Source organism: Melospiza melodia, chromosome 5 (assembly GCF_035770615.1).
Source record: "Melospiza melodia melodia isolate bMelMel2 chromosome 5, bMelMel2.pri, whole genome shotgun sequence".
NCBI classification, from domain to species: Eukaryota; Metazoa; Chordata; class Aves; order Passeriformes; family Passerellidae; genus Melospiza; species Melospiza melodia.
This window is the reverse complement of record NC_086198.1, coordinates 93,454,323-93,468,467: the sequence shown is the minus strand read 5'-3', so window position 1 is coordinate 93,468,467 and position 14,145 is coordinate 93,454,323. Positions and strand designations below refer to the sequence as shown.

At 40.3% G+C, this 14,145-nt stretch overlaps 1 protein-coding gene across 4 annotated transcripts in view; it reads right to left on the bottom strand.

Annotated features, from left to right (window-relative positions):
- CTNNA2 (catenin alpha 2) overlaps nt 1–14,145 on the bottom strand; it is a 481,291-nt gene that overhangs the window by 112,074 nt on the left and 355,072 nt on the right. For all 4 annotated transcript variants that reach the window (XM_063157887.1, XM_063157886.1, XM_063157888.1 and 1 more), the window contains one exon: nt 5,869–5,949. In XM_063157887.1, coding sequence (XP_063013957.1) covers nt 5,869–5,949 — 81 coding nt within the window. The remainder of the gene's footprint in view (nt 1–5,868; nt 5,950–14,145) is intronic.

Genomic DNA, 14,145 nt, shown 5'->3' with positions numbered 1-14,145 from the left:
AGTATTTAGTGATCATTGTGGGTGCCTTCAAACTCAGGATATTCTGGGACTAAAAGGTAATATGATAATTGCAGATTGAAGGGAGGAATGTTAGAGAATATGGCTGATAACAGGCTGATGAAAATCATGCCCAGAGTCCACCAAGTGCCTTACAAAGGAATTTGCAAGAGCCCATCTTAGCACAGGGGAATGTAAATGACTGATCAAATATAGATAAGGGTCATGTGAAGGGATGTACTTACTGCATTATACATGAAGAATTCATTAGAGGTGTAAAAAGGGCAAATATGACCTGGATTTTTTTTTTTTTTTCATTTTGGCTTCTGCAGAGTGTGTGCCTGGTAGAAAGACAGCACAGCATGGTCACTATTAATATTAATTCATGCTTAAATGGCCAAACCTGATCCTGAGTACCTCAAAGTGTGTCCCCATTGCTAGGACACTGACAGTGGCTGTTGGGAAAAGCAAAGACTGAAAAGAAGCAATCAAAATCCTAACCCATCAAAAAGAGGGAAAACTCATCTCAACCAAATCAGAAATCTTGGAAAAACCTCTCTTACAGCTATCAGCCTACCAAGGAGCTCTCATTAAATCAGCAGTAACAAGGACAAACCCCAGATTCACCCAAAATCTTTGTGGGAAATCATATAGAAAAACAAGCTCTGTGACACTGTGGAAATCATACCAAGGGTTTATTTATGAATAGCAACCTGCCATGGTTATACAATACCAATGTTAGTGCAGTACCAGATAGCACAGGAGAGCAGAACCATACTCTGGGCTTTACATTCTGGACTGGTGTTCTGATGGAATGATGCTCATCACAGAAAATCTGCCCCTTTTTTTTTCAAACACATATTAATCAGTTGGCCAATTTTAAAACCATCTGACAGAGAGAAAATGTCTTGAAGATGGTGAATAGCTGGAGTTTGATGGAAAATTGTCTGGGTAGGAGAAGAGTGATCCAAATCAGTGTACTGGGGAGTAAATTTGTTTTGTGAAGTCAGAAGCTGGCTGGCTGTGGAAACCCAGGGCACCACAGGGAATATTTCTGTGTCTGCTCTGGGGTGCCCTGACCCCCAGGGCAGCTCTGACTCTGACCCTCATCCACGCAGAAAGTTTCCCAGACCTCAAGCTAGACTGGAATCCACAAAAGTGTGAAATAGATATTAATATTTATTTATAGGTAAATATTTGTATTTGCAATGCTAGGCTAAAAATAAATTAATAATTTTCAAAATTAAAATGGGAAGCTACTGGAAAAAATCCACACTAGGCTTTACAAAGCTCTCAGGCTTCTTTAAAAAAAAATTTAAAAAAATAAATTTCTGGATAATTTCTGGACATTTTCCAGTTTTTAAGAAAATTATAATTTTCTGCATAGAATTTTTTTCATGCAGTATTTCTAAGCAGCTTTAGTAATAACATAAATCTCAGTCTGTCAGAGTTGGATGAATCCTCCTTAACAGCTGTATGAGAGTATAATTTCCAGTATAAACTGAGAATTGGTGGTGGAAAGAAATCTTATTTCACCACCAAGTCCAATTCCTTCCACTTGGAGGCACAGGAAACCTTGAATGGGCAAAAATGGAATAATCCAGGCAGTAATGGCAGCACAGATGGGTGGTACTTAAGGCAAAACAAATTATTTTGGTTCTTCCACCATGAGTTCTGAGCTGTGCCCCCAGGGCTGTGACCAAACCCTCTGGTGTGTCCTTCCTGCCTCTCTCAGTGTCACCTCAGAGCTGCAAGGTTTGAATTTCAGGTGTGCCTGCTGCTTTGGGGTTACCTGTGGCATTTGAACTCTTGGGTTGGTGTTTCTCTTTCCTCCTATGCAGGAAAAACTAACAAAAGGATTGGAAAAAGAAGTGGAATTGCAACAGGATTCCAAAAGAACGGGAATCAACCAGCACCTGCTGCTGGCCTGGTTTGCTGTACCACCTGCCTTTGTTACCTTTTGGGTTTTGTCTCATTTTTTTAACTGCAGGCTTGCATACCAGTGGGAAAAAGAGATCCCCAATCCTGCCAACGGGCACAACTTCTTATCAGATCCAGTGCTTTCTCCAGCTTGTTCAAATGAAAGGCTGATTCAGCCTGAAGAAGAGAAGGCTTCAGATCTTCTAGCACCTTCCATTGCCTAAAGGTGCTACAAGAGAGCTGGACTTGTGGAAAGGGCATGGAGTGACAGGACTTCGACATTTGTAAATGGCTTTACACTCCCAGAGTGCACTGTTACAGAATCACAGAAATTTCAGGGTTGGAAGGGTCCTCTGGAGATGATCCAGTCCAACCCCCTGTCAAGGCAGCGTCACCTGGAGCAGGTGACACAGGAATGTGTCCAGGTGGGTTTGGAATGTCTCCAGAGAGGGAGACTCCAGGGCCTCCCTGGGCAGCTGTTCCAGTGCTCTGCCACCCTCAGCATAAAGAAATTCTTCCTCACGTTGAGGAGAAGCTTCTTGTGTTTTAGTTTATGGCCTTTAATCCTTGTTCTGTCATTGGGCACTACTAAAACAAGTCTGGCACCATCCTGTGATACCTGCCTCAGAAATATTTATATGGATTGATGAGATCCTTCTTAGTCTCTTTTCCAGACTAAACAAGTTCAACTTCTAGGCTATCTCCTCATAAGGGGGATGCTCCAGACCCTTCATCATCTTTGTGGCCTCTGCTGGACCTTTTCCAGTAGCTCCTTGTTTAAATTGCACTGAAGAGCCTGGGTTGGATTTTAGGAAGAAAATCTATACTGAGAGGGTGGTGAGACCCTGGCACAGGGTGCCCAGAGCAGCTGTGGCTGCCCCTGGATCCCTGCAAGTGTCCAAGGCCAGGCTGGACAGGGCTTGGAGCCACCTGGGACAGTGCAAGGTGTCCCTGCTGGATAGGGATGGGTTTTAGGGTCCCTTCCAACCAAACCAGGCTGTGATTTCATGAAAATCCAGTAAGGAATGGCAGCAGGAAGCCATGGGCTGGTGAGGTGTATCTGCTTCCAAGAACCTGCTCAGTCTGACTCAGCTTGATGTTCTCACTGGCAGTTTATAGTAAGACATATAATTAAATCTCTATAATAGTTTCCCAATTCCCAGGAGAGTTTAAATGATAAGTTTAAAAGATGTAATTCCATCAGAAAAAGAAATATTGAAGTGACTGTGAATTGTGAGGAGGAATTTAAGCACTGTGTGTTCCATCCACAATCATTACCCATGTCTGCATGTTATGCAGATAATGAAATCAAATCTCCCAGACAAAGAGCTAAGTGACCTGGGGAGAAAATGAAAAATCAGTCTTAGATGGGTGAATACTGAAGACTTGCAAGGGAGCCTGACTACGAATTGGGGAAAAAAAAAAAACAAACTATTTATCTATATTTGTATTTTTCATCATCAAAACACCTCTTGTAGGTTATTGTAGCCATGATATTTTCTGAAAAATCCTTTCCTTAGGATTTTTTTCTCCTGAGAAGCTGAGAGGCCTCAGGAACAAAATGTGAACAATGGTTATCTGCTGCTGTGGAATGCAACAGCTGCATCTGTGATTGGGCTCATGTGGTTGTTTCCAATTAATGGCCAATCACAGTCAGCTGGCTCCAACTCCCTGTGCAAGACACAAGCCTGTGTTATCATTCCTTCTTTTTCAATTCTTAGCCAGCCTTGTGATGAAATCTTTTCTTCTATTCTTTCAGTACAGTTTTAATATAATATATGTCATAAAAAAATAAATCAAGCCTTCTGAAACACGGAGTCAGATCCTCGGCTCTTCCCTCATCCTGACCCTGTGAACATGGTCACATGTTATCTAGTTTTATGGGTTAACTTTAAACATCCAAAGTCTGAAAAGCAAGGTTTAAAAGGGATTAATTAAGACAAAAGGCATGATGATATTCAAAGTTGGTTGTCTCTGCAATGATTATGCCCAGAATAGAAAGACTGAAATAGTGGGACACTGTAATCTCCACTGCAGCTCATGTCCTCTCAATATTCAGGCCTCTCTCCTCAGCCATCAAACCAAGCCCTCAGCGACACCCTCACATCCTGGGATTTAGCAGGGAGAGCACAGCAGGTCTGGGCAGCCACACTCAGGTACTCTGATGATTATATTCATGTGATGAAGCAGAGCATTGATCATGATTCACAGTCAGGATGCACATTGTTGAAAGCAGGCTCTATCTACCTCTATGTTTGTGCAAAAGCCAGCACAATTATGATTTAATCTTGATTAGTTTACTAGCAACTGCCACAATTTAATAAACATTATACCTACGTGATTAACTTCCATAAATATCAGAAACTGCACTAAAAGCTTCATCTCCAAGCAGGAAAATACAATATCTGCGCTTCACTTTACCCACATCCAGAATTCCAACCTCTCTGAGGATGAACATTCCATGAGGGCGAATACACATGAGAAGCACACAGCTTATTAAGACAGGTGCCGTTTTTATATCACGTTTCAGAGCAAATTTGGCTTTAGGGATGAGTAATTCAGGCAACTGCTGAGAGCCTCACACAGAACTCACTCATGTGTTAGTCTGCTACTTCCTTGAAGCAGTGAGAACAGAGGTGGGAGGCAACACATGGTCCCAGCTCCACTGCAGAGCTGAGGATCCCACAAATTTGGAGGTCAGAACAGCAGAGATCTCTCTTCTGTCATTAGCTGAGCAGCAGATGTGATGCCAGGCTCTATATAGGAGACTCAGTGATTCATATTGTCTCTAGGTCCACTGCAATGGGTTTATTTGGCAAAATAAGCTCTGACAAGATGATCTTCAAACACGTCTGCTAAAGGTTAGGAAGGAAGAGCTGAAATGAGCTGAGTTTCAGCAGTGCAGAGCACTGATTTCAAAATTCCTACAGGGGCCACTCTCTCCAAAATTATCGTGCTGCAAATAGGTACCTGAAGATACATTTAAATCTTTACTTGGTTTGGCAGTTTTCTGGATTTGGGATCATTTTCACAGAGGCCAGGTAGAATTTTCATCATCATCATTATTATTATTAAATTTTTTTTTAAAAAAAAAGCAGAACTGGCATCATCTCAAAAGGAGAAAAAAGACCTAAGAAGAGGCAATCTGTCCTGGCTCAACTTGAAGGTGTAAAGAGAAACCTCTCCCTTTTGGTTGCCAATCTCCTTTCACTTCTTTTCCATCTCAAGCTTTTTGAACTAACCTTTCTTTCTTATCACAAAACACAGTGATAAATGTAAGAGGAGAAAGCCAAGATGTATGGTTTAAACTAGGTTTTGCAGTTATTCATAAAATCATTGGATGGTTTGGGCTAGACGGGGCATTTAAAGGTCACCTGGTTTATTTCCCCGTGCCAGGGGCAGGGCCATCCTCAACGAGACCAGGCTGCTCAGACCCATCCAATCTGGCCTCGAGTGTTTACAGGGATGGGACATCACCCCTCTGGCAAAATTGTTATTTATTATGACTTTCTGTATATTCACAGGATCTTTATTTAATACAGAACCTTGGAAGTTCTCTTTGAATATATTTTACTCTTACAATTTTTCATATTCTGCTCTTCTTTCCTGTTACTTTAGTGAGAGTATTCAAATAAAACACAAATAAGCACATATGCCAGTGTTTTTATGACTGGGGTTTTGAGCTGCCAAGGCAGGGAAGGTCTGGACAATCTGCCTCCCCTCCCACATGGAAAGACCATTGGGGGTTGCACTTGGAATGCATTTCCTTCTCCCTTTTTTTTTGTCATGGGAAATGTTGCTACTTTCCTTAAAGTCATGTGCAATGTAGGGCCATGTTTAAATGAGGACACCAATTCTTTACACCTCCTCATGTGGAGAAACCGCTCTGAAGTTGGAAAGCAATGATTTCCTTGGGAAAAATCAGGAAATATTATCAAAAGCAGGGCTCACCTGTCTCCGAAGGTCTCGTGTTTTCTTGGTCATCTTGTCAATGGCAATGTTGAGTGGGTCTCCCTTCTCCTTCCTTCCAGTCTGTTAAAAACACAAAATTTTAGAGTTAGAGAAAAATCCTCCAGGCAATATAAACTTAAAAAATAATGATAAGGATTCATCAAAGGAAATTATTGCAGCTGTTTTGTTTGCTACCATCAAATTGTTATTTCCAAAGAAATGTTTTTAACACGTTTATGTGCAGGAGGCAGAGAAGATTATTTTAGAACAATCCCAAAGTGATAAGAACAAAGATTAAGGTGACTCACCAGAGAGTTCAGAACTTTTCCACCAATAAATTATGTGCATATATTATAGCTAATACTCAAAAAAATCTGGCAAGACCTTTCACTGTAAAATGAATATTAAGAGTTGCTAATCTCCATCCTGCCAAGCACTGGGAATGTTAAACATGATAATAAGCAGCAACACAGCTTGAGGACAGAAGGAAAATGGTCCCTACGCCTGTAACAGGAATCATATTGGCAGACATTAGGTTCAGTATAAAGAAGAATTCCACTTAAAACACTTTCCTGCAGGAAGTCTGAAAGCAAAACTCCTCACCAAGATTAAAAAGGGGGAAAAAAGCCTTTTGTGTCTCATAAGCAATGGGGGAAAAATATGGCTTGCAGGTTCAATGGCACAAAAAGCATTAAGTGACTTTGTTAGCTGTATTACCTTTCTCTTAAGAGAAAACTACTTCTCTAAAAATTTGTCACATCTTTTGCACATTGAACTCAGTTTGAAAGCTTTTCATCAAGAATCAAAATGATCTTCCATTCTTTCTGGCACTACTCTTTTCCTTCCCAAGGCTGTTTTCAAATGCTTCTATTTAGAATTGTTCCTTGCATATGATTAAGGGCGATTTTCTCCCTCCAGCTGAGCCTAATAGCACACGTTTCTGGGAGCTATTGAGAAGGCACTTTTGGGGTGGGATGGGGATTAAAGACAACCTTTCAATGATACCCTCTCACATGTACAGCACAGTTATCAGCCCTACATTGGCAAGGGGCCTCTGTTCCAGTCTTTGCTTTAGGCATTCAATCCAGGGAACGCCTGCTTTCTGTTACTGCCTGTAATTCTAATTATGACACGAGGCCAAAGCTTTTATGATCATTTAAAAATCTGTAAAAACCATCCCCTTCCTTTTATTTAGAAATTCAAACATAACAATATCAAGTGCCACCAGAATTTAATACAAAACATAAATTTACCTCTTAGCTTTCTAAAAAGGATCCATTACAAACTCTGGAGTTAATCACACAAATTGACACCAGAAAACAGGGAGAGAAAGCATTTGCTATCACATCTGTGTCACCCACTGATATTTTATCTCACTTTTCTTGTGTTCATCCTTTGACTGATGAACCTTCTTCTGGTCCCCAGCTGAAGAACCTCATCTCTTTAGCCTGAGCAATGCCAGCACAGGCTTTTGGTTTTAGATGTCCCAAACTCAGTCCCTGGTATTTTGTTCAAGACAGCAGGTGCCATAAGTGCACACAATCGAGCCTGTTTTTCCAGCTGAAGTTTCACAATAAAGCTGAGGCAGAAAAGTTTGGCTCAGGAAGCCTCTCCTGATGCTGGAATGGGCCAGCAGGGACTGCCAGATCAGCCAGCCTCAGCCAGGGTCTGGTTTGTGAGACTACAGAGTTACAGTCTAAGAAAACTTAGAAAAAAAAGAAAATTACTCCAGCTGTGTGCTGTGCAGTTGCAGAACCAAGTTTCCTTGGTGACATTCATGTTCTGGGATGCTCTATTTTCCCAGTCAAACAATTCAATTAATCTAATATTCTTTAAATTCTTCTCATTGTTTAAGCTTTAATGGACCGGCTTAGAAAGATCCATAACCACAGAAGACATGTTAAGATTTATTTTTATTTTTTTTTAGGGCAAAGATAACCTGTGTTTGGCACTTTCTCTTACCTTTTTTAAATAAAATCAGGGAATAATTTGGTAAACAGGCCAAAATTCCTGTGAGATTAGCCCAATAAGAACTAACACCAAGACACTTAAGTCTACACAGTGATGGTATTTTAAAACAAGTGGTTCACAATTCCCCTTCACTGACCTCATGCAGGGCACATATATTTGGTATTCACCACCAACATGGTGAGGTCAAGGAATTAATGCTTGGCACCCACTTAGGGGGTCAGAAAGTTGTCCTTGAGCAGGAACTTGGGAATCCTTCCAGGGCAGTCAGCAATGGGATACAGCAACACTAAATAAATTAAGCGTTTGATGAACTGCACCATTTAGAGGAAAAGACTCCTGGGTATTGGAAAAAAAAGGAGAAATTTTGGGATGGACCTCAAAGCTGGTAATTTCATTCCTAATCTGGGTGTTTTGTATGTCTCATAGGTGGGAACTCTCACTGAGAGCAAGCCCATGGCAGCCTAAATCCAGCACCCCTCCTAAAGCTCCCTTCAAATTTATCTGATAACTTTTCATCTCCACTTTTAAATAAACAGTGTTTATATATAAACAGTGGCCCTTAAGGTCCTTCCTATTGTGAAACACAAAACAACTGGGAACCCTTCTGTGACCCTTAGGCCACACAACACAAACTGTCCACATCCATCTGGCCAGTCCCTTGTCCCTGCAAAGCAGAGCAAAGCCTGTTCCACATTTCTGTGTGCAAATGCCCAAATTGTGCCTCAATGCTGCCTGAGATGCTAAATGGGATGTGCTGGAAAACTAAACCAAAACAAGAGATCCAGCTGAGCTCGCTCAATGGCAGTATTTTATAAACTCACACAAATATGGCTGAAATCTCCCATTCTGCACCATTTTTACTTATGCAGGGATTTTAACTGACTTTCACCTGTTACTTATAAAATGGCCTTTTAGTCTGTATACAAACTCCCTTCTTCAGCATATGATTTCAAAGAAATTTGTTTAGTAAATCACATTATTGAAAAATAACTAGCATGGCATGTGATGCTACATAGCTTCAGGCAGGTCTGTCAAACACCATCTGCTCTGTGCTGAAAATATAAGTTTATTAAAGTTTATTTATTTAAGTCCTTAAATACTCTTATTTTATTGTTGCTCTGTGATAAATTTTTGGCCTTCATTCCTAGAAGGGATAGAAAGGAATTTATTGGTTTCCTGAAAAAATGAAAAAGCTTGATATTGAGCCATTTGCCATTTCTCTGTTAATCTTTCTCTGCAAAGAGAAGAAAGATACTTTGGGATGAAAAGGAAGTAAAAATTGCTGCTGGCATTGGGTTAAAAGGAGAAGGAGGAGAAATGCACAGAATTACTTGAATGCCAAAATATCTGTATTCAAGTTCCTAAGGACAGAATTACATCTATGCATGGTGTGATGAGGAGAACTTTGCAACAGGAGAATGTATTAATCAAGTCCCTGATTTCTTGTGACCACGAACAGCATTTACATACTCGAGATATTTTCAAACAATTTTCTCAGTCTGAGTTGCTTCCATTCCAATTTCCTTAGAGCTTTTCCCTGCCCATCTGATTTATTTTCAGTTCAGGATGAGCCAATTCCCACAGGCTCTGACCAGGGGCTGTGCTGGCTGTAGATTGCCCCAGATGAGGAGAGGATCTTCCACTGCATTTCTACCCCGAGGCTGCAGGCCCCTCCATGTCAGATCCAGCTCCCTGAATATAATATTCAAGAGTTTTGAAGCCTGATTTGCCACCTGGCATGAGAAGTTGTGTGGTTTCTCAACACAACCATGTCTGGTGGTGGAAGAATTTAAGGTACTGACTGTTCTGCTACTCCAGAAAATGCCCACAGCCTCAACCAGTGCCAACAGTATTACCTGAACAACAAAGAAAGAACACAGAAATTTATATCAAACAAGAGCAAGATGCACTGAAGGACAGTGAGAAATTTCAGTATCTACTGAATGCTAGAAAAATCCCTGCTAAGGTACAGCACTGGTTTTCCTTTTTACAAAGACCTTTCCCTCTCCTTCCATTTTTCCTTTTTACACTTTAAACTGTTAGAATAAAGTATTAAACTCCCAAAATACGTATCACAACTATTAAGGACATTTACATCCCACAATTTGCTCATTACAGAACTCTTTTTATCAGCATGAGGTACTTAACAGAACATTTTTCTAACCCTAGAGAATTCACAGAACCAAGACAAGGACAGTCAGGCCAATCAGCCCAGGGACTCCTCAGTGCATTTCAGATGAGATATGCTCAGCCTTGGAAGAAGGTGCTCCAGACTGGAACTGTGTTGTTGGTTTTTCATAATTCCAGATATACCACTAATGAGGAAATCACAGAGCTCAAATTTCAGTGGATGAAATAGATGAAATTCCTACTACCAAAATTATTATGGTAAGGACAGATGTTATTGTAATGAATATCTTTGCATTGAAAAGTTAGGATCACCTAGAGACATTGGAGAAGCAAAGCCAATCCTTTGAGCATGTTATTCGTAAAAAAATCCCAGATGAACAAGGCTGACAATGGTAAACTATAAAAGGGAATGCAATGCCAAGAAATACACAAAAAGTGGGGCAACTGCAGGCTACAAAAAAATATCACAGACAAAACTCCAAAGTGTATCACAACTAAAGGAGTGATTGCTAGAGAACATTATTTTCCTTTAAAGTTAGCAATTTAGAAGCTCAGGGTTTCAATTAAACAGCAACAATATTAACAACAATACATCTATTTAAGATGTTTTGGAACCACCATTTTCAGACATTCCTCTTTTTTCTCTGCTGCTTCAGATGTAAGCCAAAATATCTGGGAGAGTCAATCTCCTCAAACATCAAGAGTGTTGCATGTCCAAGACACCTGCACTATTGTTTCAAGTAATTTGGCCTCCAGGAGACAGCTGGAAAGATTATCTATTGATCCAAAAGCTACCAAACACTGATCTATTTTTATATTTTCATCATCCCCTAGGTAGAGGGCTCCATTATTTACAGGTTATTCAGAACTTCAATATCACAATGTTTTATTAAGGTGTAAATTGCTGCTCAAAAAGATATCTGTCCTAATATTTTATTTTAAATGTTGAACATCACTCCTTTAAAACTATGCCAATGTTCAGCAGCCCTTTTAAAAGTGATGAAGACAAGCTTAGTACCAAAAGGAAAAATATTTTGAACAACAGGCTGCTGCATCAGTGCTTTTAAGCAGAAATCCAGGTTTAAACATACCAATACATAGACCTCTTCTGATAAAAGACAATTTATTTTGGGTCAGGAAAAGGCTAAACAATATATTCCAGGAGAAGTAGAGACTAAATTTCACTGTAAGTTATAAATTCTAGAAACTTTCTAAGGAGATGGGTCAGGAAAACAAGTTCACAAAATCTGTGTGGTTCCTCTAGAGATGAGTTGAAGAAGACTTCTTAAAATAGTAAGTTTAAGGAAAGATTGAGTGTTAAGAAGTCTCTTGGGAATGTGGTATGAACATGAATTACTTACTGTTGTACTCAGTTCAGTGATTTTATATTTTTATTTGTATAAATTATTTTGGTTTTAGAATTTCTTCTAAGGAAGTGCATTGGGGGTTCTGCAGTTACCCATTTTCCAGCTTCAATTTTGCTGTGGAAACCCCTCCTGTGGAACTGAAAGTTGTGCATTCCCATGTCCTCTTAATAACTCATTTATCTCATCAGGAGAAAGAGAAAGAAAGATAATTTTGTACAGAAAAGGCTGCATAGTAATGTCTTTAGAACTTTGTTTAGGTGGTAGCAAAGGAGAAAGGCTGAGTTACCATAGAGAAAGGGAAATACAGAAATCATGGAATCACAGTATGGTTTGGGTAGGAAGGAACATTAAAACTCATCCAGTTCCACCCCCTGCCATGGGCAGGGACACCCTCAACCAGCCGAGGTTGTTCCAGGCCCCATCCTGTTGTCATCTTACTGCAGGGGTTTCCATGCTGTTGTCTCCTCTCACAAAAGTTCCATACCTTCTTGGTGTTTTCTCATGGGCACCTCCTCACAGCACTGACTCTTTCTCCCGCACAAATCAGCCAACAGACTCCACTTTCCCTCTCACCCAGCCACCTCACTCTTTTATAGCATCTTCGTCTCACTGGTTACAGCTGTGGCCTGTTAAAGTCAGGCCCATTCCTAATCTTTGATAATTGGCCCAGCTGCAACTCCTTAAGGGTGAGATTACTTGCTGCACTATCTTTATTTTCTTATATTCTACACCCCCTACACCATCCAACCTGGCCTTGGGCACTTCCAGAGATCCAGGGGCAGCCACAGCTTCTCTGGGCACCCTGTGCCAGGGCCTTGCCACCTTCACAGGGGATAATTTCATCCTAATATCTGATCTAAACCTCTTCTCTATCACTGTGAGGCCATTTTCCCTTGTCCTATCTCTCCACCACTTGTAAATATTCTCCTGCAGCTTCCCTCCAGGCACTGGAAGGCCACAGTGAGGTCACCCCAAACCTTTGTCTTCTCCAGGGCAAAAAATCCCAAATCTCTTGGCCTTTCCCTCCCTCTGATCACCCTCGTGCCTCCTCTGGCCTTGCTCCAGCATCTCCCTCTGGTGCTGGGGCAGCTCTGCAGGTGGGGTCTCACAGAATCCCCCCTTTCCTGCTGCCCACCCTGCTCTGGATGCAGAGAAATCCCGTCATGGCCACTGAATTACAGCCCCTTCCTTCCACAGAAATGCTCAGTTCTAAAATGCCACTCACTAAATAAGCTGCTCATAAATGTATGATACAGACTATAAGTTCTCTTTAAATAAAACAATTGCTCTCAGCAGTGTTTAATTACCTTGTGACCAGTGAATCTATCTAGTTCCAGGGGAGTGTGAATAATTACAGCTATGCAGAAAGCTGGGGAAGCCACATCCTTGCAATCTCAGACAGTAAATAAAGTCAATAAAAATAAAATGAACCATGAGCTGGACACAGTATCAGTGCCTGAGGTGTGCAAATCTTATCCTTGGCCTGCATCCAAGCAAGTTTTATCTAGGTCTGTTCATAATTAAAACTAAGTATGTAATAAAATAAAGAAATAATAAAAACTGTACCCATTAATGGTTGAAGAAGATTCTCTTGTTATATTTTATGTGTGGTTTTTTATGCAGGCCACATCACCACAATTTCTGAATGCCTTCAAGCGTTGAATTAGTGAACTATGGTTTAATATCAGCCATGTGCAGTTTATTCTTTTAACCTCTCCAAAGTGGGAAAACTTGTGTGTAGGGGAGTATTTTACTTTGGTCTGTGTCATTATTTATCTTGTTTTGCATAATTCACTTCTGTAGCTACTCCTTGTCTTTTGGCAATAACCAAAGATTTCCAAAAACATCATCAATGGCAGCAGTTGGATTTGAAATTCCAGTTAGGATTAGGGCTTGATCATCCTGGTTCCCAGGTGGCAGCTGCTACTATTGACTGATATTTACTCATAATCATGTACTGCCATCTAAACTTAAAAAAAAAAAAAACAAACTGGCTGAAGAATTTACATTTAAAATTATTAGAGGCTGCATAAAATAAAAAAGAGAACTTTTTCACTCTTGAGAATGAAGGCAGCAACATTTTCGGTTTGGCGATTTTTTTTTTTTCAGCTGTAGAGGATACACTGAATAGTTTTGTATTTCTGTGCATTTTTGAACAAGGGTTTCCAACATCACTGTGGTGAGGACATATTCCTGCTTTTCTAGCTGGAATTCATTCTATTCCTTCTTTCTAGCCAATACTGGATTTTATAATATTCTGAGGCACTGAAAATTCAGAAAAGGCATCTGGTGAGACCTTCCTAAGTGAAAAACCTTGTGTAACTTCCAAATCTCATTGATTTTTATCTCATAAAATACATGCATTGTTTGGAGGGTTTTTCGACAGGGGGTGAAAGCCATGCAGCAATAAGAAATTCTTCCCCCTGGCAAGAATATCCTGCCATCATTAAGAGGTGTGCCATTTAATTAAATTCAGATTATAATGTAGCACTCTGTCATTCCAGAAAGCCGTGATAGTGCTCAGGGTAGGACCATCCCATTTAATTTTACCATTCTGAAATACTGAATCAAATCCAGTTATTTTAGCTCCTTCTACGTTCAAGATATAGTGACAGGCAATTTTAGAGCACCCATCTGTCTTGCATATTTATTTTAATACAGAGTTTATCATCACAGGGGATTGCTTCTCTCCATTGACAGTGGAAGGGAGCTTAAAGCACTTGATGATTAATTCTTAGAAGAATACTGAGTTACATGAGATAAACTGCTGTTTTATAGCTGCAATGAGTGTCCAGCCCTCCTAAAGATC